The sequence below is a fragment of the Strigops habroptila genome, chromosome 1, assembly GCF_004027225.2.
Source record: "Strigops habroptila isolate Jane chromosome 1, bStrHab1.2.pri, whole genome shotgun sequence".
Classification (NCBI taxonomy): Eukaryota; Metazoa; Chordata; class Aves; order Psittaciformes; family Psittacidae; genus Strigops; species Strigops habroptila.
In genome coordinates this window covers 122,969,035-122,990,226 of record NC_044277.2, presented here as the reverse complement: position 1 = coordinate 122,990,226, position 21,192 = coordinate 122,969,035, and the positions used below count along the sequence as shown (strand labels likewise).

The window sequence follows — 21,192 nt, the reverse complement described above, 5'->3', positions numbered from 1 at the left end:
ATCTAGTCTAAACTTCCCCTGTTTAAGTTTGAACCCATTATCCCTTGTCCTACCACTACAGTCCCTAAGGAAGAGTCCCTCCCCAGCATCCTTGTAGACCCCCTTCAGATACTGGAAGGCTGCTATGAGGTCTCCACGCAGCCTTCTCTTCTCCAGGCTGAACAGCCCCAACTCTCTCAGCCTGTCTTCATACAGGAGGTGCTCCAGCCCTCTTATCATCCTCGTGGCCCTCCTCTGGACTCGCTCCAACAGCTCCATGTCCTTTTTATGTTGAGGACACCAGAACTGTACACAGTACTCCAAGTGAGGTCTCAAAAAAAAAAAAGAGCCTCGCCCTGGGAAAACCACCTGCCTGATCATGGTGTCTCCCCTGCCAGGTAAGTATCTATTTGTTGAGCTGGGGCTTTACTTGGAGAAGATAAAAGAAAATTTTCAACTGCATTCTATGCAATTAGAAGCAAGTATTTCACAGAAACTCTCCATGCAAGTCTTGTCCCTATTTAAATGCACTTCTATACTAGGCTATACAGCAAAACATTTACAAAGTATTTGTTCAAAAATATACCCTCCCATGCATAACTAAGATATATCAAGTTTAAATAATGTGCTACTCAAACTTACTAAATAATAAATAATACAGGCATGGTTCTAGATATGGTTCTATATGTAGTTCTAGTACAGGGACTACTCATATATATCATATAGAAAACTGAGAGGACCTAGCTCCCTGAAATAAAATGCTGTATTTACATATCGCTGTATCTTACTGAAGTGGTCATATATGACATACACATTCACCTACCCACAAAATACATCACCTTTGCCAAGAAATACTTTTGACAATATTCTTTCTTCCAAGATGGGGATTTGCTTCCACAACGGAGTGAATACTGTCACAGCTTTTGGGCTGTGCCACACACATGAACTGGCAGTCAAAAATCAGTAATCAGTCCAGAAAGCAGAATGTGTGAAGCGAGATAGCACAGGATGATCAGACTTGACTTAGGAAATTGGGTACAACCTTTAATAGAGGCCACAAAGTTGCAAGACAGCAATGTGAGAGGAGTGACAAGCGTCCACACAGACAGGAGCCTGGATCTTGGACCCCTGGCCATCCCCTCCACAACTCCGGCAGGTACAGCTGCTGGACACTGAAAACCAAACCACTTTGGATTTACATGAAGAATAGCGATATAGATTTAAAAAGGGGCAAGATGTTCAGAAAACTGATGTTGCAAGGACATTAGCCATGACGTTCCTGTAGAGCACACTACAGCTGCTTGCACCAGGCAAGCTTGCACGGTGTCCTGCCCTGCCCTGCTGCTTGTGTCCTGGATTTAAGGGAAGGAACAGGGCTGCAAGAAGCAAATAGCGAGGTGCCACAACTGCTGCCTTCCCTTCCCCACCAGGCGTGTCGACCGCGCCTCGCTTCACCACGGCTTCGTTCCCGCCACATCTGCACTACTGGCCTGAGGCGACAGCGGCCGGACCCCGCCTCTCCGCAGAGATAGCGCGGAACCCGGGCAGGGCAGGCACCGAACGCTGCCAGGGGCCCAGAACCCAGCCTGTGCCCACCCTCAGGGGAAACGGGGCATCCGGACCCCAGTCTACAAGAGCCCCACACCGAGCAGCCCCGCTGCCCCGCGCCCACCCTGCTCCCCCCAACATGGCCGCCGTACCCGGGGCGCGGCAGGCTGCTCCTCCCGGCATGCCCCGCGGGGCAGCGGCGCTGCCTGGAGACCGCCAGCGGGGCGGGGCGGGGAGGGGAGGATGCTGCGGCCGCTGCGGGGCGAGGCGGCGGTGGCAGCGGTAGCGGGGCACTTCGGGGCACGGAGGATGTGGCGGCAGCGCTGGCGGCAGCAGCGGGCGGATGAGCGGGGAGCGATGCGGTGCTGCGCGCCGGGGCCCTGGCCGCACGGCGGGAGCGCGCTCACCACCCTCCTGCTGACAGGTCGGTCACCGCGGCGTTTCACCGCGGCAGTGGGCACGGGCCTCGCCGGTAGCTGCCGGCCTGCGCCGCGGTGCCCTTCTCTGCTACGGGCTTCGTCTCCCCTCCCAGTGGCGCCGCTGCCTTCCCGCGTCGCCCTAGATTGCGGCTCGCTGTGCCCCCTTCCCTTCCACTTCGTGTCCCCTATCGGTGCGGGGTTCGAGCTGACCCGGCGTCCCCCTCTCCGCCACCGCCGCCCCGGTGGCTTCCCGCCGTGGCGGAGGGCATCCGCAGACGGCGCAGGGTGCCCCTCGCCTCTCCCCTTGCGGAGAGGACCGCCGCAGCTGCCCCTCCCAGCGCGGTGCCGTGGCGGGAGCGCCCCGAGTCCAGCGGGGCCGGGAGCTGTGGAGCCCGGCCGGGGCGGGGGACGAGGCCTCGCGGAGTGGGAGCGGGTGTGACTGCGGGGCGCGGAGCGAGGCCTGGCTGCGAGTCGCGGGATGGCGGGGCCGGCTCCGCGCCCAGGGCAGGGCAGGGCCGGGCCGGGCGGCAGCGGCCGCTTCTCCGCTCCCTTCCTTCGACCTGACAGGGCTGCTGCCCATCCCCACAGGGACAGGACTGTTTCGGGTACGGGGGGATCTTTCATATCCCCTCCGAAAATTATTTCCCAGTTTGATCACTTACTCCAACTGTATCAGAATTAAGACTGAAGAAAATCCTGTTCCTTAATGCACATAAACAACAGCTGTCATGCAGTAGGCAGGTTTAACACCCCACAAGGTTCTTCACAGTGAAGTACTTCTAACGGGTAGCGCTTCATAGCAGCCCATCCACAGAAATGCCTTTCTGAGTCTGTTGCTACCCCAAGAGGAAGTTAACAGCAAGAAATCTATTTCTTTAGGTTATTTTGTGGTCTGAGAGTTTGGCGGTGTGTCATCTGAAAGCTAACAGTCTGCTCAGTATCTTCTCAAATAATGTCTAGGTACACTTGTAATACTCCTTAAGTACATGGCCTTATTTGTCATAGGTTACATATATGGTCATAGGATGCTGATTCAGAAGTGACATGAGGTATTGGGTGTATTAGAGATGCAGTTAGCACCTAAGTATTAAGTTGCTCAATGTGAGGATAAAGGTTTGCATTTGCTAGATGCAATATACAACATTCTCCTTATGTGGAAATTCTTCCTGCCTGTTCTACCTCCCTCTCCTATATATGTCTGTTGAGACCAGTTGTGGGATAGCAACCAAGAAGGAACTAGGACAGTCAAGTCTTTGTACTAATCTGACCCAGATTAATAAACAAAATGTGTTGCCAACAGTACTTACTTAAGTGTAAATAATTATAGGAGGGAAAAGCTAGCCATTCCATTAGTACACTTTTCATTAGCATACTAATAAATAGCATACCAAAGCACATGATTTATAGGTGGTATAGCTTACATGAAGGCGTCTTAGAGGCCAGACAATAAAAAGTTGGCTTTATAGCAGAAATTCATCTTCTAGATGTAACTTTCAGTGTGTGAAGAGAGGCTTATTTTTGCTCATTATGTTTTTAGATTTGTTAGAAGTCCATTAAAGTGCATCAGGAGTTACAGTCACCAAAGTAAAACCCTTGTCTAGAAGAAAGATTGTTTCCAATCAAACTAAGAAAAAAACCTCTTCAAACCTAAACAAGAATATCTATTTTGGTACAACTTTTGGACTCTTCTTGATTAGATATTGATAAATTTACAGTAGACACTATCAGTGTAGAGTTCCTTTTTTTTTTTTTTTTGGCAGAGCTCTAGAGGTAAAGAGAGAGAGTTGCTAGCCTCTATTACTTCCATAGGAATTTGAAAGAAACAGAAGAGCCAAGAAACCAGAGAACACATATTAGTTTCCCTCCTAATCAGTTCAAATGCTTCTCAAGTAGCAAGAACTAGTAGGTCAACCAAGAAGTGCTCTAGCCTGAGAAGAGTTTTTACATGACTGTCTTGCTGAAGTGTTTTCAAGTGTGACACAGGGTACTACAGACTGAGAGCTGAAGGTATGGATTTCAGTATTCACTGAGAAGTGTTGCTGTGTTGAAATTAGCATGAACATGTTACATAGATCAAAAGTATACGTTGTTTTGTTAACAGCATAGTTATGGTGCTCATTATGTAATACCAAAAAGAAAATGTTGTTTATGTAAACATAGACTGTGCCTCAGTGTTGTTACTGTTGCAACACAAACCGCCAAAATGCCTTTTAAATGTAGCTTATTTTTGGTGGCAGTCCAAGCCATGAAGAGGAGTCTTTAGAAAGAGCAATTTAGTGATCAGACAGAAATCTGTGTCTTGAAATATGAGACTTCTGAATTCCTTTAGTCTTTTAAATCAATTGCTACCTCAGAAATTTGGAATGTAGTTGCAGGGCTACTCTGATAATTCATATCAAGAGGTGATAGAAACGTAGGGGGCATCATGGAATAGCAGGCTTACAGGGTGACCTGGCCATACCCCTTGGTTACACAGGGTGGGCTTGAGCTGGATCGCAGGAATTAGCAGTGTTTTCCTCACCTTTTTACAGAGAAGCTACTCTAACTTGGTTCTCTTCTCAGGCCTGCAGCAGGAGGGAGAATGGTGGTGGGTAAATGTTGCTATTAATAACACATGAGGTTTTTTATTCTCCCAGTACTTAATTTACAGCATTCTCAGGAAAGCAAATGCTGAAGTTTCACAGTGAGACTGACAAAATGCCTTGTTCAGTTACTTGTCTTAAATGATCTCAGAGAAATATTCAGATGTTACAGTAATCAATGGGGAGCACAGAAATGGGTAGAAAAACATTACCTACTGAACAAAGATGAGTAAGTATAGAGCATAGATACATTTCTCGGTTTGGTTTGAACTTTTAGGTGGTTATGATGAATGGAGTGCAGAGGGACCTTAGCAATCCACAATGGAGAACTAACACAAATTAATTCTTATTTCTTATGTAGTAACTATCATTGAAGAGGATTTAATCTGTTAGAAAATACCCGATCTTTATGTGAATTTCCACTGAGAGAATCCACTTTAATTCATAGTAAATTTCTACAGTTATGGTTGCTTAAGTACTGCTTATTAAGTAAGAGGAAGGGGTATGCAGGTTGGAAGAGGAGGGAGAGTAGGTGGAGATACAACTTCTGCCTCCTCTAGTTGACGATGTGACCAGTGGGGCAGGTATCTCAGTGCTGACACCAGTTAGTGGATTCTCAGTAACAGTGTGGGTACAAGCTCTGATTTCAGCTGTGGGCTAAGCACATTGATGCAGATGGTTCCCTCTTGACAGATGTTTTGTTTTGACTCGGTGGCATCTGTTTCTAATAGTCTCTGCAGTTGTCAGTAGCCTGTCAGAAATCTATGCTTCCAGCTCAGGATGCAGGAAGGACTCTGAGCCAAATGAGATATGTGGTGGAGGAGCGCAAAGGTATTTTTTTGAATCAGGATTGTATGTTAAGAGAGTAAGGGGTAGTGGAAGAATGTCCCAAGCTCCTGGTCTGTGGTATAAAAGTAACAAGCACATGTTTAGGTCAGGTCCCAGGTGAAGGTATAGGTGTGGGAGAGAGGGGAAATGCTGGGTTTTGGAGCTGGAGCTGTGTGCTGCATTAGTAATGGGAGAGACAAGCTTGAGGTCCTACTTCAAAGAAGCTATTAGGAGGGTAGGTAGAGGGTGCAAGATGGTGTATGGATGTTAGAGTGCAATAAAGGAATGGGGAAGGTGAAGTTGGTCCATGACATGTGGGTCCTTTTTTTGATTGTGAGGTGGCAGAAATTGTTGTGGGTATCTTCTCTGTTAAATATTTTGTTGTTAAATATTAATGCTTAAAACCTTTATATAAAACCTATGCAATACAATTAAAGGGAAAAATAGTATTAAATGATATAAATATAATGTATAGTTATAATACAAATATAATTAAAGAAAAATGTTAAAGAAACATATTAAGGAAAGTAAATCTATTAATTAAAGAAAAATATAATAAGATAAATAAAAACCAAACAAGCAGCAACACTAGCTGTACTTCACCTGGGCATGTTCAAGTCCCAGGCACAGACCTGTGAGTTACTCCTGCTGTCATAAGCAGTGGTGGGTGCTCCAGCAATGCTCCAGTTTGTTACTTCTGTAACAAACTGAGGAGCCTGACACTATTAGCATTTTTTTCAGCATGAGTACAAGGCTGATCAAATGAATTCTAAACTCTCTTTGATAAAATGCATGGTTTGGATCCCTGTATTCTGTAGTATGAGTCCTCTTTTGTCATTCTTTAATCATATTCACAGATCTTTCCTGAGCTTTCTTCATGTTGTCACTGTGCTTCTTGAAGGCTCATTTTAAGTGCTAGATGGAGCATTTGAACAGTGATCATATCTGTGTCAAGCACAAAAATAAATTCTCCCTGCTCCTCCTTGATGTTGCTGTTTACACATCAGCCATGCTAACCAGTCTTATGCTGAAAGCCCCTGTTCAACCAGTTATTACCTCATGCGTGTCCCTAGTTTTTTATTAAAGTCCAGCATCCCTGAAGTGCGTGCTCTGTAGTGTGCGTATGGCACGCTGCCTTTGCTGCTGGGTATGTGACTACTTTTTATTCTATTGAAGTGCATATTACTGATCACCTTTTTACCAAACAATGCAGACTCTTCTGTGTTAGCAGCATCTCCATTATTTGTCAATCTCCCAGCTTTTTTTTTTTTACCGGCATATTTTATCAGTAAATATTATACATCCAGGTAATTACATATATTCATATGCACACACATACACATATATCTGTCCGATTGCATAAGGTCAATGCTAGAACCATGTAAGGCCCATTAGAAATCTCCTGTAATAAATTAGCTATCCAGTAGCCCTATTCTTTTGCCTGAGACTGCCAGTCCTGTGGAGAAAGCTGTTGAATGGGTAGTGTGCTTCTGGATTGTTTCATTTCACACTTGATATTTGAAATTAAATAGATGGTGGTATATATTTATATTAAAACATCACACTGTAAACTCTAGGATCTGAAAACAGGCACACTGGTTGCTTTTCCAGTTCCCCTGTGAAATGCAGTGTAGGATAGAGGTGGACAGGTAACCTCTTTAATCCCCACAGCTAAACTTAGTACATCTTGTGAACCTAAATTAAAAACACTTACTGATCATTTATGTTAAAAAATATATCTTGGAACCCACCTTTTCTTTCTTTCTTTTTTTTTTTCTTTTTTTAAAATTCCGTTTAAATATGCTAGAATGATTTTGTATCTAGTTTCTTAGTGCAGGTGATACACTGTATTTCTAAGGGTAACATGTCATGCTGCTATCTTCATTAGAAAAAATTGTGGGCTCATCAAAAGTGTCTGAAAACATGCATTAAGTGCTTGTTGACTGTGGTAATACTCTTCTCCATTTAATAGTAATCAGCTTTTGTATTAATTGTTTTGTTTGGTGCTGGTTTGTAGCTGACAGCCTTCTGATTGCCCAGCTCATTCTGTTGGCGTATTGGAACAACTTTATTTTATCTTTTTGGAATTTCATGAGTCTTCCAAGAATAACAGAAAATTTACACTAATGGTCACATGTAGTATTGAGTTGGATAATCCCTAGGAGGGTCGGGGTTGGGGCAATCCCAGGCACGGCTACAGGTTGGGCAGAGAAGAGATTCAGAGCAGCCCTGCGGAGAAGGACTTGGGAGTGTTGGTTGATGAGAAACTGAACATGAGCCGGCTTCAGTGTGCGCTCACAGCCCAGAAACCAACTGTATCCTGGGCTGCATCAAAAGAAGCGTGACCAGCAGGTCGAAGGAGGTGATCCTGCCCCTCTACTCTGTTCTCGTGAGTACCCATTTGGAGTATTGTGTACAGCTCTGGTGTCCTCAACAAAAGAAGGACATGGAGCTGTTGGAGCAAGTCCAGAGGAGGGCCGTGAGGATGATGAGGGGGCTGGAGCACCTCCTGTATGAAGACAGGTTCAGAAAGTTGGGGCTGTTCAGCCTGGAGAAGAGAAGCTGCATGGAGACCTCATAGCAGCCTTCCAGAATCTGAAGGAGGCCTATAAGGATGCTGGGGAGGGACTCTTCATTAGGGACTGTAGTGGTAGGACAAGGGATAATGGCTTCAAACTTAAACAGGGGAAGTTTAGATTAGATATAAGGAAGAAGTTCTTTACAGTGAGGGTGGTGAGGCACTGGAACAGGGTGCCCAAGAAGTTGTGAATGTTCCAACCCTGGCGGTGTTCAAGGCCAGGTTGGACAGAGCCTTGGGTGACATGGTTTAGTGCGAGGTGTCCCTGCCTATGGCAGGGGGATTGGAACTAGGTGATCTTAAGGTCCTTTCCAACCCTAACTATTCTATGATTCTGTGAAATTAAGACTTGCACTGTATGCAGATCAATCAGGGATCAGTTCATCAGGGAGAAAGTTGTCCATCTTGCAAGACAGATGTAAACCAGTGGATGTAAATAGTAACTTTTTGTTAAATCACATTCTTTGTGTGTATTGAAAATGTAAAGAAACTTAACAAACATTCATAGTTTAGAAATGTTATGGTGTTGGTATGGTAATTTGAACACACAATTTTTTTATTGCACTTCATCCTCAATTCAATTTTAGACGTTTTGTGTATGTTATAATTAATAAATGGCTCACTCATGCATAGATTATTTGTGTATCTTGACTACTGCTGAAGCCAGATCTATTGGGCCTCCTATATTCTGTTCAGAGAATGCACTATCAGTAATGTAATAGCTGACTGATGTAGCTGTGTCAGCAGAAGTTTCCACAGATGTTTAAGCTTCTAATGTAAGTGATATTTGCATACTTTGAGTGTTTGCCAATAAGTGTTTATTTCTTCCTGCAAACTGCTGTATCTGTAGGCGAATACTGCTACTTGATGTTTCAGTATTTGTATTTTTACAAAGAAGCTAAGATGCTACTGATAACATCTTTTAACTGGGGTTTGACATGAGTTCTCACTCCCAAACGATTTCAAAAGAAAGGCTATTTATTATGACTACTTTCCCTTTCCCAGCATCTGACTGCAGTTCCTCCCCTCTGCACTTTCAGTTGGCATGTAACTATACAAACAGCTGATATATATATATATTATTCATCACAGAAGAAAGGGAACAAAAGAACAAAAAGCGGGGAGTAAGGAGTTTTGCTGCTGGTGAAATGGAGTCATTCTGTCAGCTCCACAGCTGCTTTCTGTCGCCCGTAATCATTTGTTCCTCACCACATTTAAACCTTCTTGCACCTTCAGCTGCACTTCAGCTGTTTCCAGGCTGCGTTCTAGCTGTGTGGGTTGAAGACAAACATTTTTAACTGGTTGTTTTTTCAAAACTGATGATGGGTTATGCCTGCAAGGCAATCAGTCCCATGTGTCTTTAGATCAGCAAAGCATCTTTATATAAAGCAAAGCTGTGCTCTTGGTTATATTACATTCCCTACTTTGGCTAAAACATACCATGCCAGTGAAAGTAACTTTAGCTATCCCTTTGCCTGTATATGAGGTTTTGCCAGTGCAAATGTATTTGTCAGAGAATGCTCTTCATCATCCTTATTATCAGTATAATTATGTCAGCAGAAGTGTCTGCAGAGGTTTAAGCATTTTATGTGAACTTAGCTTATTTGGATAAGTGAGTGTCAGAAAGGTGATTGTCAGGAAGATTATTATATGTTTGTATATACAAATCAAGCACTACCTTTTTTTTTTTTAACCTGAGGTTCCTAAACTTTGACTTAAACCAAACCCTGGGTTTAGAAGGCATCTGATCCCATCTGATATTTTCTTTGTGGGAGTCTGTTGATCTGACTAATTTTTTTTCTGCATTTGTTTTATTCTGAAAAGCGTTTTTGTTAAGCTCTGCTGATGGCAATAATGGAACAGTTAACTGGACGACTAAGCAAGCCCACAGTTATATTATCAGCAGAATAAAGGCTGTTGAGAAGAATGGTGAGTTTAGGTTGCAAATTTAAATCCCGTGTTGGTCCAGTCAAATCTGCTTTTAATATTACTCTTGATTTTTCAGTCATGTCCTTGTTTTAGGAATAAATTGGTGCTATTTAAAGGTAAGTAATTTGGGAAATTTTACATTTCTTCAATCTTTTAAACATTTACAGACCTGCGTGTCTCTCTGAGTCTTCCCCAACTTCTCCTGTTCCTATAACTTTGCTTGAAGTACTGGCTGTGTGTATACCTAATTCTGCATATTTTCTTACCATGACTGGTTGCTTGGAGATACCTCTGCAGTTTGCATAATACAATAACTTGTCTGTAACCATAAAAAAAAAAATCTTTTAACATATCTATGTAAAAAGACTGTTTTACTGTCATTTATGCAAGTACACATAGAATATTGTAGCTGTTACACTAGCTGAGAAAAGGCTTTGCACTGATTGCCCATCCGGGCAGGCCATCTGGATTGGCCCCCAAATTAAATTATTTCTGGGATTGTGCTTCATCTGCTAAAAATCAATGGGGAGAGAACCTGTTGAAATTACAAGAAAAAATATCCAGGTGGATTTTTTTTCTGAAGATCATCAATATACAGGCTTCAGCCATCATGGCAAATCGTCTGAAATTTCTGGAGATTGGGATCACCTGTATCTGATAATGGGCTCTGGGCTGGAGGCTGATATAGTCCCAGCTGAATTCCGGGCTCTGCCCATGTTCAAGACCTACAAGAAGAACAGCTGGGACAGTTTCTATATATGTTTCAAAAAGAGTGATGTGTGGTTTCCAGTCTTCAGTTCCCAATTAATCTATCTCTTCCCCAGTCTCCGGAACTTCCAGCCCTTCTGCACTGACATATTTGATGATCTACAGAAAGTCCTCCAAGTGATCTGGAAACAAAGAAGAAAACAGTGCTGTTGAGTAACTGGTAACTGGGGTTTTTTTTTGGGGTTTTTTTTCCCTAGTAGGGATCTGTTGTGATCCTATGTAGTGAAGATTTTTGATTTCCCATAGTTAGTTTTACAGAAGCCTTTCACAGTCCCCAAGAACTTTTTCTACCACAGGGAATTTGCCCAGGTGATTCACATCTGGTGTTCTGCTGTATTAGTATCTAGAAGTTGGTAAGGATATTCATTTTCATCCCCAGATCACCTAAGATGGTTACACATTCATCTTCAGTCTCAGGCAGTCCTGTGAAAATAATTGAGCGGTTTAAAAGCTTTTGAGGAAAATACCATTTCACTCACTTCATTGTTGAAAAGCAGTGATTACTGTAGTGGGCTGGAGACTCATCGTTTTCCTTCTGATTTTGAAGTAACTTTGTAGGGGAAAAATAAGAGGGCTTCTCTGACAAGGAGGGCAAGAAGTTTTGAATTCTGAATCTCGCAGCTTGTGTCATTACTATGTGTTTGTCATGATAAGATAAAATAGGTTTGTGGGTTTTTTCCTTCTGAGAGGCATTTTTAGACTTTCACCAGGATCACGGTTTTCTGTCTGCATTAAATCCTTATTAGTATGCTTGTTTCAGCAACAGGGAACATCTCATTACTAGGAGTGGGCATTTAGTAGTGGCAGTAGTTCCTCTAACAGACAAAAGAAATATGTTTTTTTCTTTTTGTAACTGATGATTCTCTTATTTTCCCTCATTTCTAAAACTATTGCTTATGGAGAAAATATACATTACCTTTTTTCACTATTCCTCCCATTTGAAATAGATTTTCATCGTACAGTCAAAGCATCAGAACTGGAAAAATGGATTTTTCTAGATATGTGACACATTTTCAGCCAGCCACCATATTTTTTGTCAGCTTTTCTGCTTTATTACTGTTATAAATTACTTTTTTAGCTTTGCATGAAAATATTTTAAAGGAAATTAATTAGTTTCCATGCTCTATTTACAGCTTATTCGCAGAAGTGAGTGCAAAAGTTTTTTGGGTCATCAATTAACTCATTCTAATTATACAAATCAAGTAGTTATTTTACGGTACTTAAGTCTACATAGCTAAAATTACAGTAACTGTTTTATTAACCACACAATATTGTAATAAGCTATTTAAATTTCAGGATCCATTTTAATTTTGTCGTTAAGATGAAATTATTAGAAAGATACTCTGTTCAGTACTGTGTTAAAAGCAGTTTCCAAAAGTGGGAAAAAGCAACTGCTGTGGAATTTAGTCAATGGTATATCCAGAGCTTGAGATTATCAATTCTGCAATATCAGGCTCGAAGAGTGGGAAGTATGTAACTAAATGTGGAGGTCTACATTACAGATGTCTGCATCTCCTCTCAGCTGCCTCTGCAGTCAGTGGAGATCTAGTCAGTGTAGTCAGGGATCTAGGATATGATTCATCTCATTTTACAGGAGAAATTAAATTAATCAAGCCCTAGAAGCGTCTGTTTCTTCTCCATTGACTATAAAAGGAGCCTGACTAACTCAGTGGTGGATGTTGTTTCTGTAGGCATCTAAAATTAGGTGAGATAGATTCCACACAGAGTGCGTGGCGCGAGGGATGGAATGTCTGTGATTAATGCCTAATTAGCAGTGGCTTTTTAAGTGGATCTCGAATAAGAAGGTTGGTATAATAAGATGGAGAAATTATACCAGGATTAGATGAGGTTGGTCCACATTTCAAATTTATCTTGCTTGTTGAAATTAGCCCTTTTATCTTCTAGGAGGTAAGAGTTTGTTCCTATGAGTTTCTTAAAATGACTCTGAAATCTTTTTGGAGTTGCTCTTCTCTATGACAGTACCCCCATATTTTATGGCCTATAATCTTTGGAGATATGATTTATTGTAAAGTTTTTTTCAGTTTAGCAAGCAAAGCACGTAGCTGTGTGTCTCTGTATCTGTGACTTATCATCTTTATTTACCACTTTGTAATCCTCATCTCATTGACAAAATTTGTCAGCAATGATTGATTCTTTCAGGGCATTAACTTAAAATTCAATAAGAATATGGAGTAGTAATATGACCTACAATCAGTCCTGTTAAGACACCATGAGAAATACCTATTATATCAGTATTCTCCATTTACACTTAAATTTTGGAACTTGTTGATAAAGTAGTTTCTTATCCATTTAATGTATCCTAATGGTTTTTTTTTTTTAATTTTTCTTATTCATTAAATGTATATATAGTACTTGTCAGATGTGTTATATTGAAATAAGATTTGCCTTTATGAACTAAATTTGTACCTACATAAAGAACAGCATATTGCTTTTACATATACTGGTTGTTCTGAATTAAGCTTCCTTGAGGTTTTTAATTCTGAGTCTTGTAAAATGTGGCTTCATTTTTTTTGTTTGGCATCAGTGACACTTGACTGGCCTATCATTACCTATGTCCTTCTGTTTTATCCTTCAATACAAGCACAGCATCTTCAGTAATGAGCTCGCTAACCAGGTTTTTAGATGCACATTATCTGAACCTGCTGGTCTAAGAAAGTCTACCTTTAAGAACTCCTAGAAATCCTCAGCTGAAATGAATCACTTTGTCCTTCTCTGCACAAGAATTGAAAAATCTGCCATTTCTGTTCAGTGAGGAATCAGTACCATTGATTGGTGAGGTTCCTCTGTATTCCTCATGTTCCTTATTTTTGTGTAAACTATCAAGGAAACACGATTGTATCATTCATTTAATGTATTTTTATTCATGTGATATTACAAATAAACCAACTATAACATTACAATAGCTTTCATTGAGGTTTTTTTTCATTGCCATGAAAATAAAAACTTCTGAAATCCTAACATAGCCAATTTTATTTATTGCAATCCTGTTGGGCAAAGAGAGGGCTTGCTCTGCATTCTGTTCTATGCAACCTTTTAAAAGCCTTATTAACAGGTATCTAATATTTGTTGCTTTCCTTCTCCCAGATGCCCGCATTGCTGTTGAAATGCATGCTGTATTATCTAGAGCATGTCTCATTTTTGCTTTTTTCTGTCTCTTATCTTTCCTTCTGCTTTTCAGTGTACACGATTCTGTCTAAGGTGCACTCTGATCGGAATGTATACCCTTCTGCTGGAGTTCTTTTTGTTCATGTTTTGGAGAGAGAGTACTTTAAGGGGGAATTTCCTCCTTACCCAAAGCCTGGTATGGGATGCTAAGATCTTCCGTATTATATAAAAACATAGTGGGGGGGAAGTTTTAAAAATTTGAAATCTATTTGGCATACCTTATGGTTCAGCATATAATGCACGAAGAACAGTTTTTAGTTTCTACTGAAATATATTAAAATGAAAGAAAGTATTTGGTCCTACAAGTTTAAAATGTTCTGGTTTGTGATTGTCATTTGTGTAAAGATGCATATAATTTGTATAGTGAAAAATGTACTTAATTTGGGAAGGCAGAATAACACATTATGTATCTGAGATTAGGAAATATACCTTTCCTTCACTTCTGCATTAAATATGAAATTGTGGAAGTTTAATAATTATGTCTCTTTAAAATGTTACTTATTTGATCACTGTTTCAGACATAGTGTGTATCAGGCTATAGGAAGCAGCACTTTGCAAGTGTATAGTAAATTTGAGACAAAATAGAAGATTAAATCAAGTTTGAGATTATGCAATGATGTTTTCTTTAAAACAAGTACTTATTTGGATTCAGCCTTCTTCCTATATTTAGGAACAGTTTAATGTTAGTAAGCAGTATGATTTCCTAGATATAGCGTTTTAATGTATACTAAAGTAAAGCTAAAGGTTTGATCACTGGCAGGTTAAAATATGTATAAGCAATCTGAGAGGTGGGGGTGGGGAAGAGAAAGAGCATTCTGCCTCACATGCTTATCAACAATTAAAAGGAATAATAAGTAAAAATGAAATTCATTAATAAGCTTTTGAATTTATTTGAGAGTACTATTTTCAAAACTCACTTTAAAGAAAAAACAAGCTTCTGTTAGCATTGGTTAAATTTTGTTATGAATAAACCCAAATGTTTTAAAAATTTCATCTCCTTGAAAACTGGAAGTTTTTCCTGACATGTATTCTGGAGTCTTCATTTCATGTAACAGCAACTGGCAGATTGAAGTTTGTCCTAGTTTTCTCTCAGTTTTGTCACGTAGATGTAAGGAACCTGGAAGTTTTGCTGATGGATTGTCTTTTGAATCTTTGGAGCCCCAGCCTGTCTCAACATCCATGTGATTCAAAGGCACAGTATGAATCTGATTTCAGATACTGCTGAATTTGCTGTACCCATAGACAAAGGTGATCATATCAGAAATTCACTGTAAGGCCAAATGTTACCATGGTTCTTTTATTTTTGTCTGCTGTGCTGGATCATTAGCATGGCCTGTCTTGGTGAAGGGTAAACCAGAATGTATCACAGATGGCTTTCAGAATTTTCCCCAAGTCATTTGTGATGCTGGGAATTTTAATTATGAATGCAATGGATTAGGTTACTGGGATGTCCCAGTAGAATTGCAAGGAAATTGCATGGCACTCTGATGCTGGTTTGGTGTGGTTCTGGTCCCTCTTACCCACAGCCCAATGTGTAAATGTGTACCTGAAAACTCGTTACCCTTTGGTAACAGGTCTCAGCCTCTTTGTTCCTCTCTGGAGACAACAGACATTCCTTCCTTCATGGGGCTCAGTTTCTGGCTTCTGTGCCAGCCTGCCTGTTACCTTCTCTTGTCACTTTTCCTACAATGGCTGCTGTTGCCATTTCAAAGCCAAGGTGGAGGAGCACTGTGCACGTGTCTGCTCAGGCTCAGAATGGATTTGCCAAGTTCTGTGCCTCAGCTGAACGTTGCTTATGCCTCAATGATGAGGATCTGGTAGTGCTTAGGCATGTTTGACATCAGCTTATTTTAGCTTTGGGAAGTAAAGTCATAGCCAGACATTTGTAAAAGTATCAGTAAGAACCACAAAACTGTTGTACTGGTTTGACCCAACAGGGTTTTACAGATTACATCTGGACCATTGTATTTAGTAGCCATCAGTGATTCCATTTTGCATGTCCTTTTTTCAATTAATTTTTCTCTAAAGAAAAACTGCTGCCAGGCTGTTGGTGCTGAAGACCTGTATGTATATCTTGATGCTAACAGAAGCTTCCAGGCACTGACGATTACACAGCCACTCTTTACAGTAAGCCCTCCTAGGTACATTTGGTCTCTGGCGCCATCATTAAAAGCATAAATAAAAGAAAGTTTGGAAATTAAAGGACTGAGACCTTTGTGCTTTTGTCAGTAAGGAGGTTAGATGCTTCAATTTGAGGTGAGAGCTGAGCTCTGAAAATCAGACCTACTAGTTAATGAGCATGAGCATTCAGTTAGTACTAGGAAGTACCAGTACATCCATCTCTGCAGTTGGTTACACTTCTCAGATATGAATTTCTTACTACTTACAAGTGCTAAATAGGAGTTCACAAATTTCTGATATAGTAAATGTTAGCAATTTTTTTTTTTTTTTTTTCCCTTTTGGAAAGGTTTAGAAAACATAACAAAGTTACGATAAGACTCTAGTGGAAACATCAAAATCAAAGCAAATTGCGTTTTCTATTAAATATTCTAATATATGTTTTCTTATCTAGGTGAAATAAGTAATGATCCTATAACATTTAATACCAATTTAATGGGTTACCCTGACAGACCAGGATGGCTACGCTATATACAAAGGACACCATACAGTGATGGAGTGCTGTACGGCTCACCAACTGTAGAAAATGTGGGCAAACCAACCATCATTGAGGTATTGTCTTCAGAATTTCAAAAATATGTATTCCAGTTTAGAGTGTAAGATTCAGAACTGTCAACAAGTGTTGCATCTTATTTTTGATAAGTTAATTACAATAATTAAAAAAAGATAGGGCAAGGACTTGTGACATCAACGTTTTCTTTTAAGTACCATTATTGGTAGGTACCAATAGGTACTGTTATTGAGAGAAAGCCACATGGCATGACATTTCATGTTTTAAGATATAACTAGTAAATAGCAATAACCAGTTAAGCTTAATATTCCTAAATGCAATACCTTTTGATTCACAGAATCACAGAATGGTTTGAAAGGGGCCTTTAAAGATCACCTAGTTCCAACCCTCCTCTCACAGGCAGGGACACCTTCCACTAGACCAGGTTGCTCAAAGCCCCATCGAACCTGGCCTTGAACACTGCCAGGGATGGGGCAGCCACAGCTTCTCTGGGCAACCTGTTCCTCACCACCTCACAGTAAAGAGCTTCTTCCTTATATCTAATCTAAATTTACCCTGATTCTTGCCCTTCATCTTTCTAAGAGGCATTTCATTTCAGTAAATTATGAATATATTAAAGTTTTATTTAAAATACAGGGCAAAAAACTTTGTAAACAACTGTACTTGAAGAATAACAGAATTGTGAACTTTGTAATGTTCAACCCTGAATATGGTCCAGACTTTTCCCCAGTGAAAAATATAGTGTTCAGTCAGTATGTTTGTTTTTTCATGAGATTATTTTTTAATCAAATATTTCCTGGTTCATTAATCATGTTTACTGACAAATTTTAATTAGCACTTACATGTATTCAGTTCTGTTCTTAAAAGTGTAACAATAACAAAACTCACTACTTTATTTTTTACAATCAGCTATCCATATATTTAAAAGCACTAATTATTAATTAAGCAGCAATTGAAAGGGGTAAAGGTCTGAATTTTCTGCCATGTATGTCATAACAGTCTGGTTCACAGTGTTAAGGAGAAACCTGCTCATTAACTTGCTCCAGCCATTTTGCTGCTTCAGCAGTACATTTGTCTTAAACCCTTGATGAGTTTTTGGGGATTTTTTCCAAAGTGGCATTTGATAAATATTTTCTCCTCAAGAGTGACATCTCTAAATGTTAAGTTATACTGTAGATAATTTCACCTATGCTTAATTTTATATACATGATTCAGTTTTGATTTCAGCAGGACTAATCGCATCTGTATAATTAATCATGTGCAGAAGTACTTGCAGACCCTGCTTAGCTTTCTGCAGAGAAAACCATTATTTAAAATTGCCCTTTTTTAAATGGCATGTGCTTTCAGATTCTAAGACCTATAGACCGCCATTCTAAGCAGGACCCGAAGTCCATATTTGAACTGTATTTGTCTAGCATATAAATTAATTCCTTTTGGTCCCACTCTCAGATGTGGCTTTTGAATTAATTGTATAGTATGTGAGGAGGGCAGATTGTATTTGATCCACTTTCTGGTAGGAGTGATTGCACATTCCTAGCCTGAATATGACTTTGATTGTGCTGTAATTCCTGAGGTGATGTTATGGGTAGGCCAGTTAATTGGAGGAAGCCTCATACTTAGAAAAGCCTAAGATTATGTATAGCACTGCAGTAGAGCAGGTAACGTTCTTGAGCACAAGCTCCTTTGAAATCTGCACAGACGGTTCGTGTCTGCCTCTCTACCGAATATTCATTCAGTCTCCACCACTGTCACTAGGTATGGCTGCATGGTCCACACTGGCAACTGCTGGAGTACAGACTCCAAGTGGGTACTGCTGCATTCCTGTATAGAGCTTGTACAATCAGAGAGTTAGGTTTTCTAAGTATTAACGTTTAAACTTCTGTTGGAACAACCTTTTGAAAAATTAATGGAATCCAGGATTGTAAATCTCAGGAATCTATTTTCTATTAATTTTATAGTAAAATTGTTACATTACATAAGATGTAATTGTGTCAGGTAATCTTTTCTCTCTACATTTAAAGTGAATCTGCAGAAGATGTTCCAGGGCATTTTTCCTTTTAATTTAAATCCCTTAAAAGAAATGCAAAAGAAGTGCAGTCTATTTTGTTTGTTAAATAATCAATGTAGCTCTGTTTGCTGAGAAGCAACATAATTCTGTCACTGTTGCCACTCCTCTGCCTCTTCTTTGTCCTTGAAATGAATAAACTGAAGTCTAAAATTAGGAAGGAATCTAAGTCTTTTTCAGTTTGTTTCATGAAGGGTTTACCACCTTTCAGGGAAATGGAGAAACCAGTTGCCGTTTACGGCTGCTCTTAAAGATAGCAGAAAAGAAAAAATACAGATGTATAGCAGAACACTTTTATCTGGACCAAAATACATTATTTTCACATACATGCCTTGGATAACTATATTTGGCTGTAGACTGGTCAAGAAAATTCCAGAATCCTGACTTGAAGGTAGTACTGCATCAATAAATTGACCTTACCTTTCAAATTCTATATGAATGAATGAATGCTCGTACATTTCAGTATAAGGAGGCAAAGCATTTAAAAGGGGGTATTTCTAAATTATCAATGTAATTTTCATTGATATTTCATTTACCTGATTTTCATATTTGCATCGTTGTTTTGCAATCGTATCTTTTTCACTCTAGATCACTGCATATAACAGGCGTACCTTTGAGACAGCAAGACATAATTTGATCATTAATATAATGTCAGCAGAAGGTATGTACAGAAAATAGCTTGTTGTGTTTTGAACTGAATAAGTGAAACCATCTCATGGGCTCATGTTCTTTTAAGATAAAAAATACTGTGGAATAGTTGTCTCGTGTTCAAGCCAAATGCAGGGGCACAAAAGGGGAGTAGAGGATTTTCCCTGTTTTAATTCAATTTGCTACTTTTATCTAGATTATTTCTGTCAGGTAGGACTGTTATTCCTCAGTCAGAATAAAAGTCTGTTTGCTTCCCCCCCCCCCACCCCCCCCCCCCCCCCCAATTAATTTGATTCTCCCTCTTTCATCATATTTACAGTCTGGAGTATTGCAGGTTTGAATCCATTGTCGCTGCAGATCAGTTTTGACACCCAAGTTAGCATGAGTGATAATAGCGATTTTATTAAAAATAGTAATTTTATCTGTTTAATAAAGATTTACCAGCTGAGACTCTTCCTCTAGTCTGCTCCTTCATCTCCCAGGTGTTTTATAAATAACCAATGGTTTTCAGCTTATGTAACAGCTAATGGTACTATTTATTGACCATAATCACATTAGGTTCAAAATAAGCAAGTTCAAATAGAAGATTTTTTGAAAGGTTAATCAATCTTTATATGGTATTATGTTAATCATGACTTCGAATTCTTTGTTAGGGAGCCTTTGTTTAAGGCAAAACTCTTCCTTTTTCATCACAACTAGATTTTCCTTTACCGTATCAAGCGGAGTTCTTCATAAGGAATATGAATGTGGAAGAAATGTTAGCAAGTGAAGTTCTTGGTGACTTTCTCGGAGCAGTGAAAAATGTATGGCAGCCAGAACGCTTGAATGCCATAAACATTACTTCAGCCCTCGACAGGGGAGGGAGAGTTCCACTTCCTATTAATGACATGAAAGAGGGGTAAGCGCATGTGTCAGTCTAATGTTTTTGCTTTATTCTTTTTTTTCTTACTGAAAAGCTTAATATTTTTTCAGGTGTTCTGGAAACTTTGCAATTACTGTTTTATGTTTTGGAATTAGATATGAAAAGTTTACTGATGTTCCAGGCCCCTGTTGTACCATGGGTTTGTTGTGTTAGATACCATTTCAACAGTTCTTATATATTGATTTTACAATCCAAGGAATACTAATAAATTCCATTAATTATAAAACAGTCAGTAGTAAATATGCTTATTTCTAATTCCAGTCTTACTTCTAAGCAGTTGTTTGGCATGCTTTTTAAAACAAAGGTGTGATAGGTTACACAGACAAGCATAGATTACAAAGACACTTTGATTTCTAAGAGCATTCAGCATGTAACAGTGTCATTTGTAGCTGTGCTCTTACTTAGTGAAATTTAGTTACGTGCTTCAGGAGCACTGTGGACTTTCATCTGAAAGTGATAAGCTGACATATTTGAGGAGTTTAGGTCACTGGGTGTAAACGGCAAGAGTGCGCTATTTCCAGTTGTGATTTGTAACCATAAATTCTGTTCTGAAATATGGTACTTTACTTAGAAATTAATAAGGATTCAGTCTTTTCAAAGTATTGTTTTGTAGTGCTTTTCCCTGGCAAAAATAAGATGCCTAGTTATTTTTAGATATTTTTAGATATTTTAGTGTCAAATAATACCTAAGAAAGGGCTGAGGGTTCAAAATCTGAGATGTGTGCAGAAACTCAGAGCCCTTTTGTGTATCTGGAATTTCTGAGCACATCTAAAGAAGGAAAGCAACTTCTGTACTAGCCAGGGTAATAGCAGAGTCACTTAATACAAGTGATTACATTTCGAATGTTTAGTTATATAATGCCTAATATACCAAATGGCAACCAGGACCTGTTTCAGGATCTATTGATACATTATTACTTGGTGCAGCAGACTATTTTTCAGCAGCATTCTGCATACTGAAATCTGAAAATAAATAGTACCATTAGTGCATTAGGTTTTATTTTATGTACTGTAGTGCCAAAGGAAGTATGAAGTTTACATTCAGCTTTCA

The 21,192-nt window shown here is 39.8% G+C and overlaps 1 protein-coding gene and 1 pseudogene across 20 annotated transcripts in view; one reads left to right on the top strand and one right to left on the bottom strand.

The window, feature by feature from the left end:
- Positions 1–275: 275 nt before the first annotated feature.
- LOC115600734 lies at positions 276–385 on the bottom strand (annotated as a pseudogene).
- Positions 386–1,492: 1,107 nt separating this feature from the next.
- Positions 1,493–21,192, top strand: part of SGCE (sarcoglycan epsilon) — a 32,427-nt gene continuing 12,727 nt past the window's right edge. For 5 of the 20 annotated variants that reach the window (XR_003994889.2, XM_030510952.2, XM_030510919.2 and 2 more), the window contains exons 1-6: positions 1,722–1,951; positions 9,759–9,863; positions 13,831–13,953; positions 16,390–16,547; positions 19,160–19,232; positions 19,919–20,117. Coding sequence is in view for 18 of the 20 variants with exons in the window: in XM_030510952.2 (XP_030366812.1) it covers positions 1,771–1,951; positions 9,759–9,863; positions 13,831–13,953; positions 16,390–16,547; positions 19,160–19,232; positions 19,919–20,117 (839 nt within the window). In the remaining 2 variants the exon portion in view is untranslated. Of the gene's footprint in view, positions 1,952–9,758; positions 9,864–13,830; positions 13,954–16,389; positions 16,548–19,159; positions 19,233–19,918; positions 20,118–21,192 lie in introns of all 20 variants that reach the window. The other 15 variants (XM_030510993.1, XM_030510966.1, XM_030510936.1 and 12 more) reach the window with 11 other exon arrangements.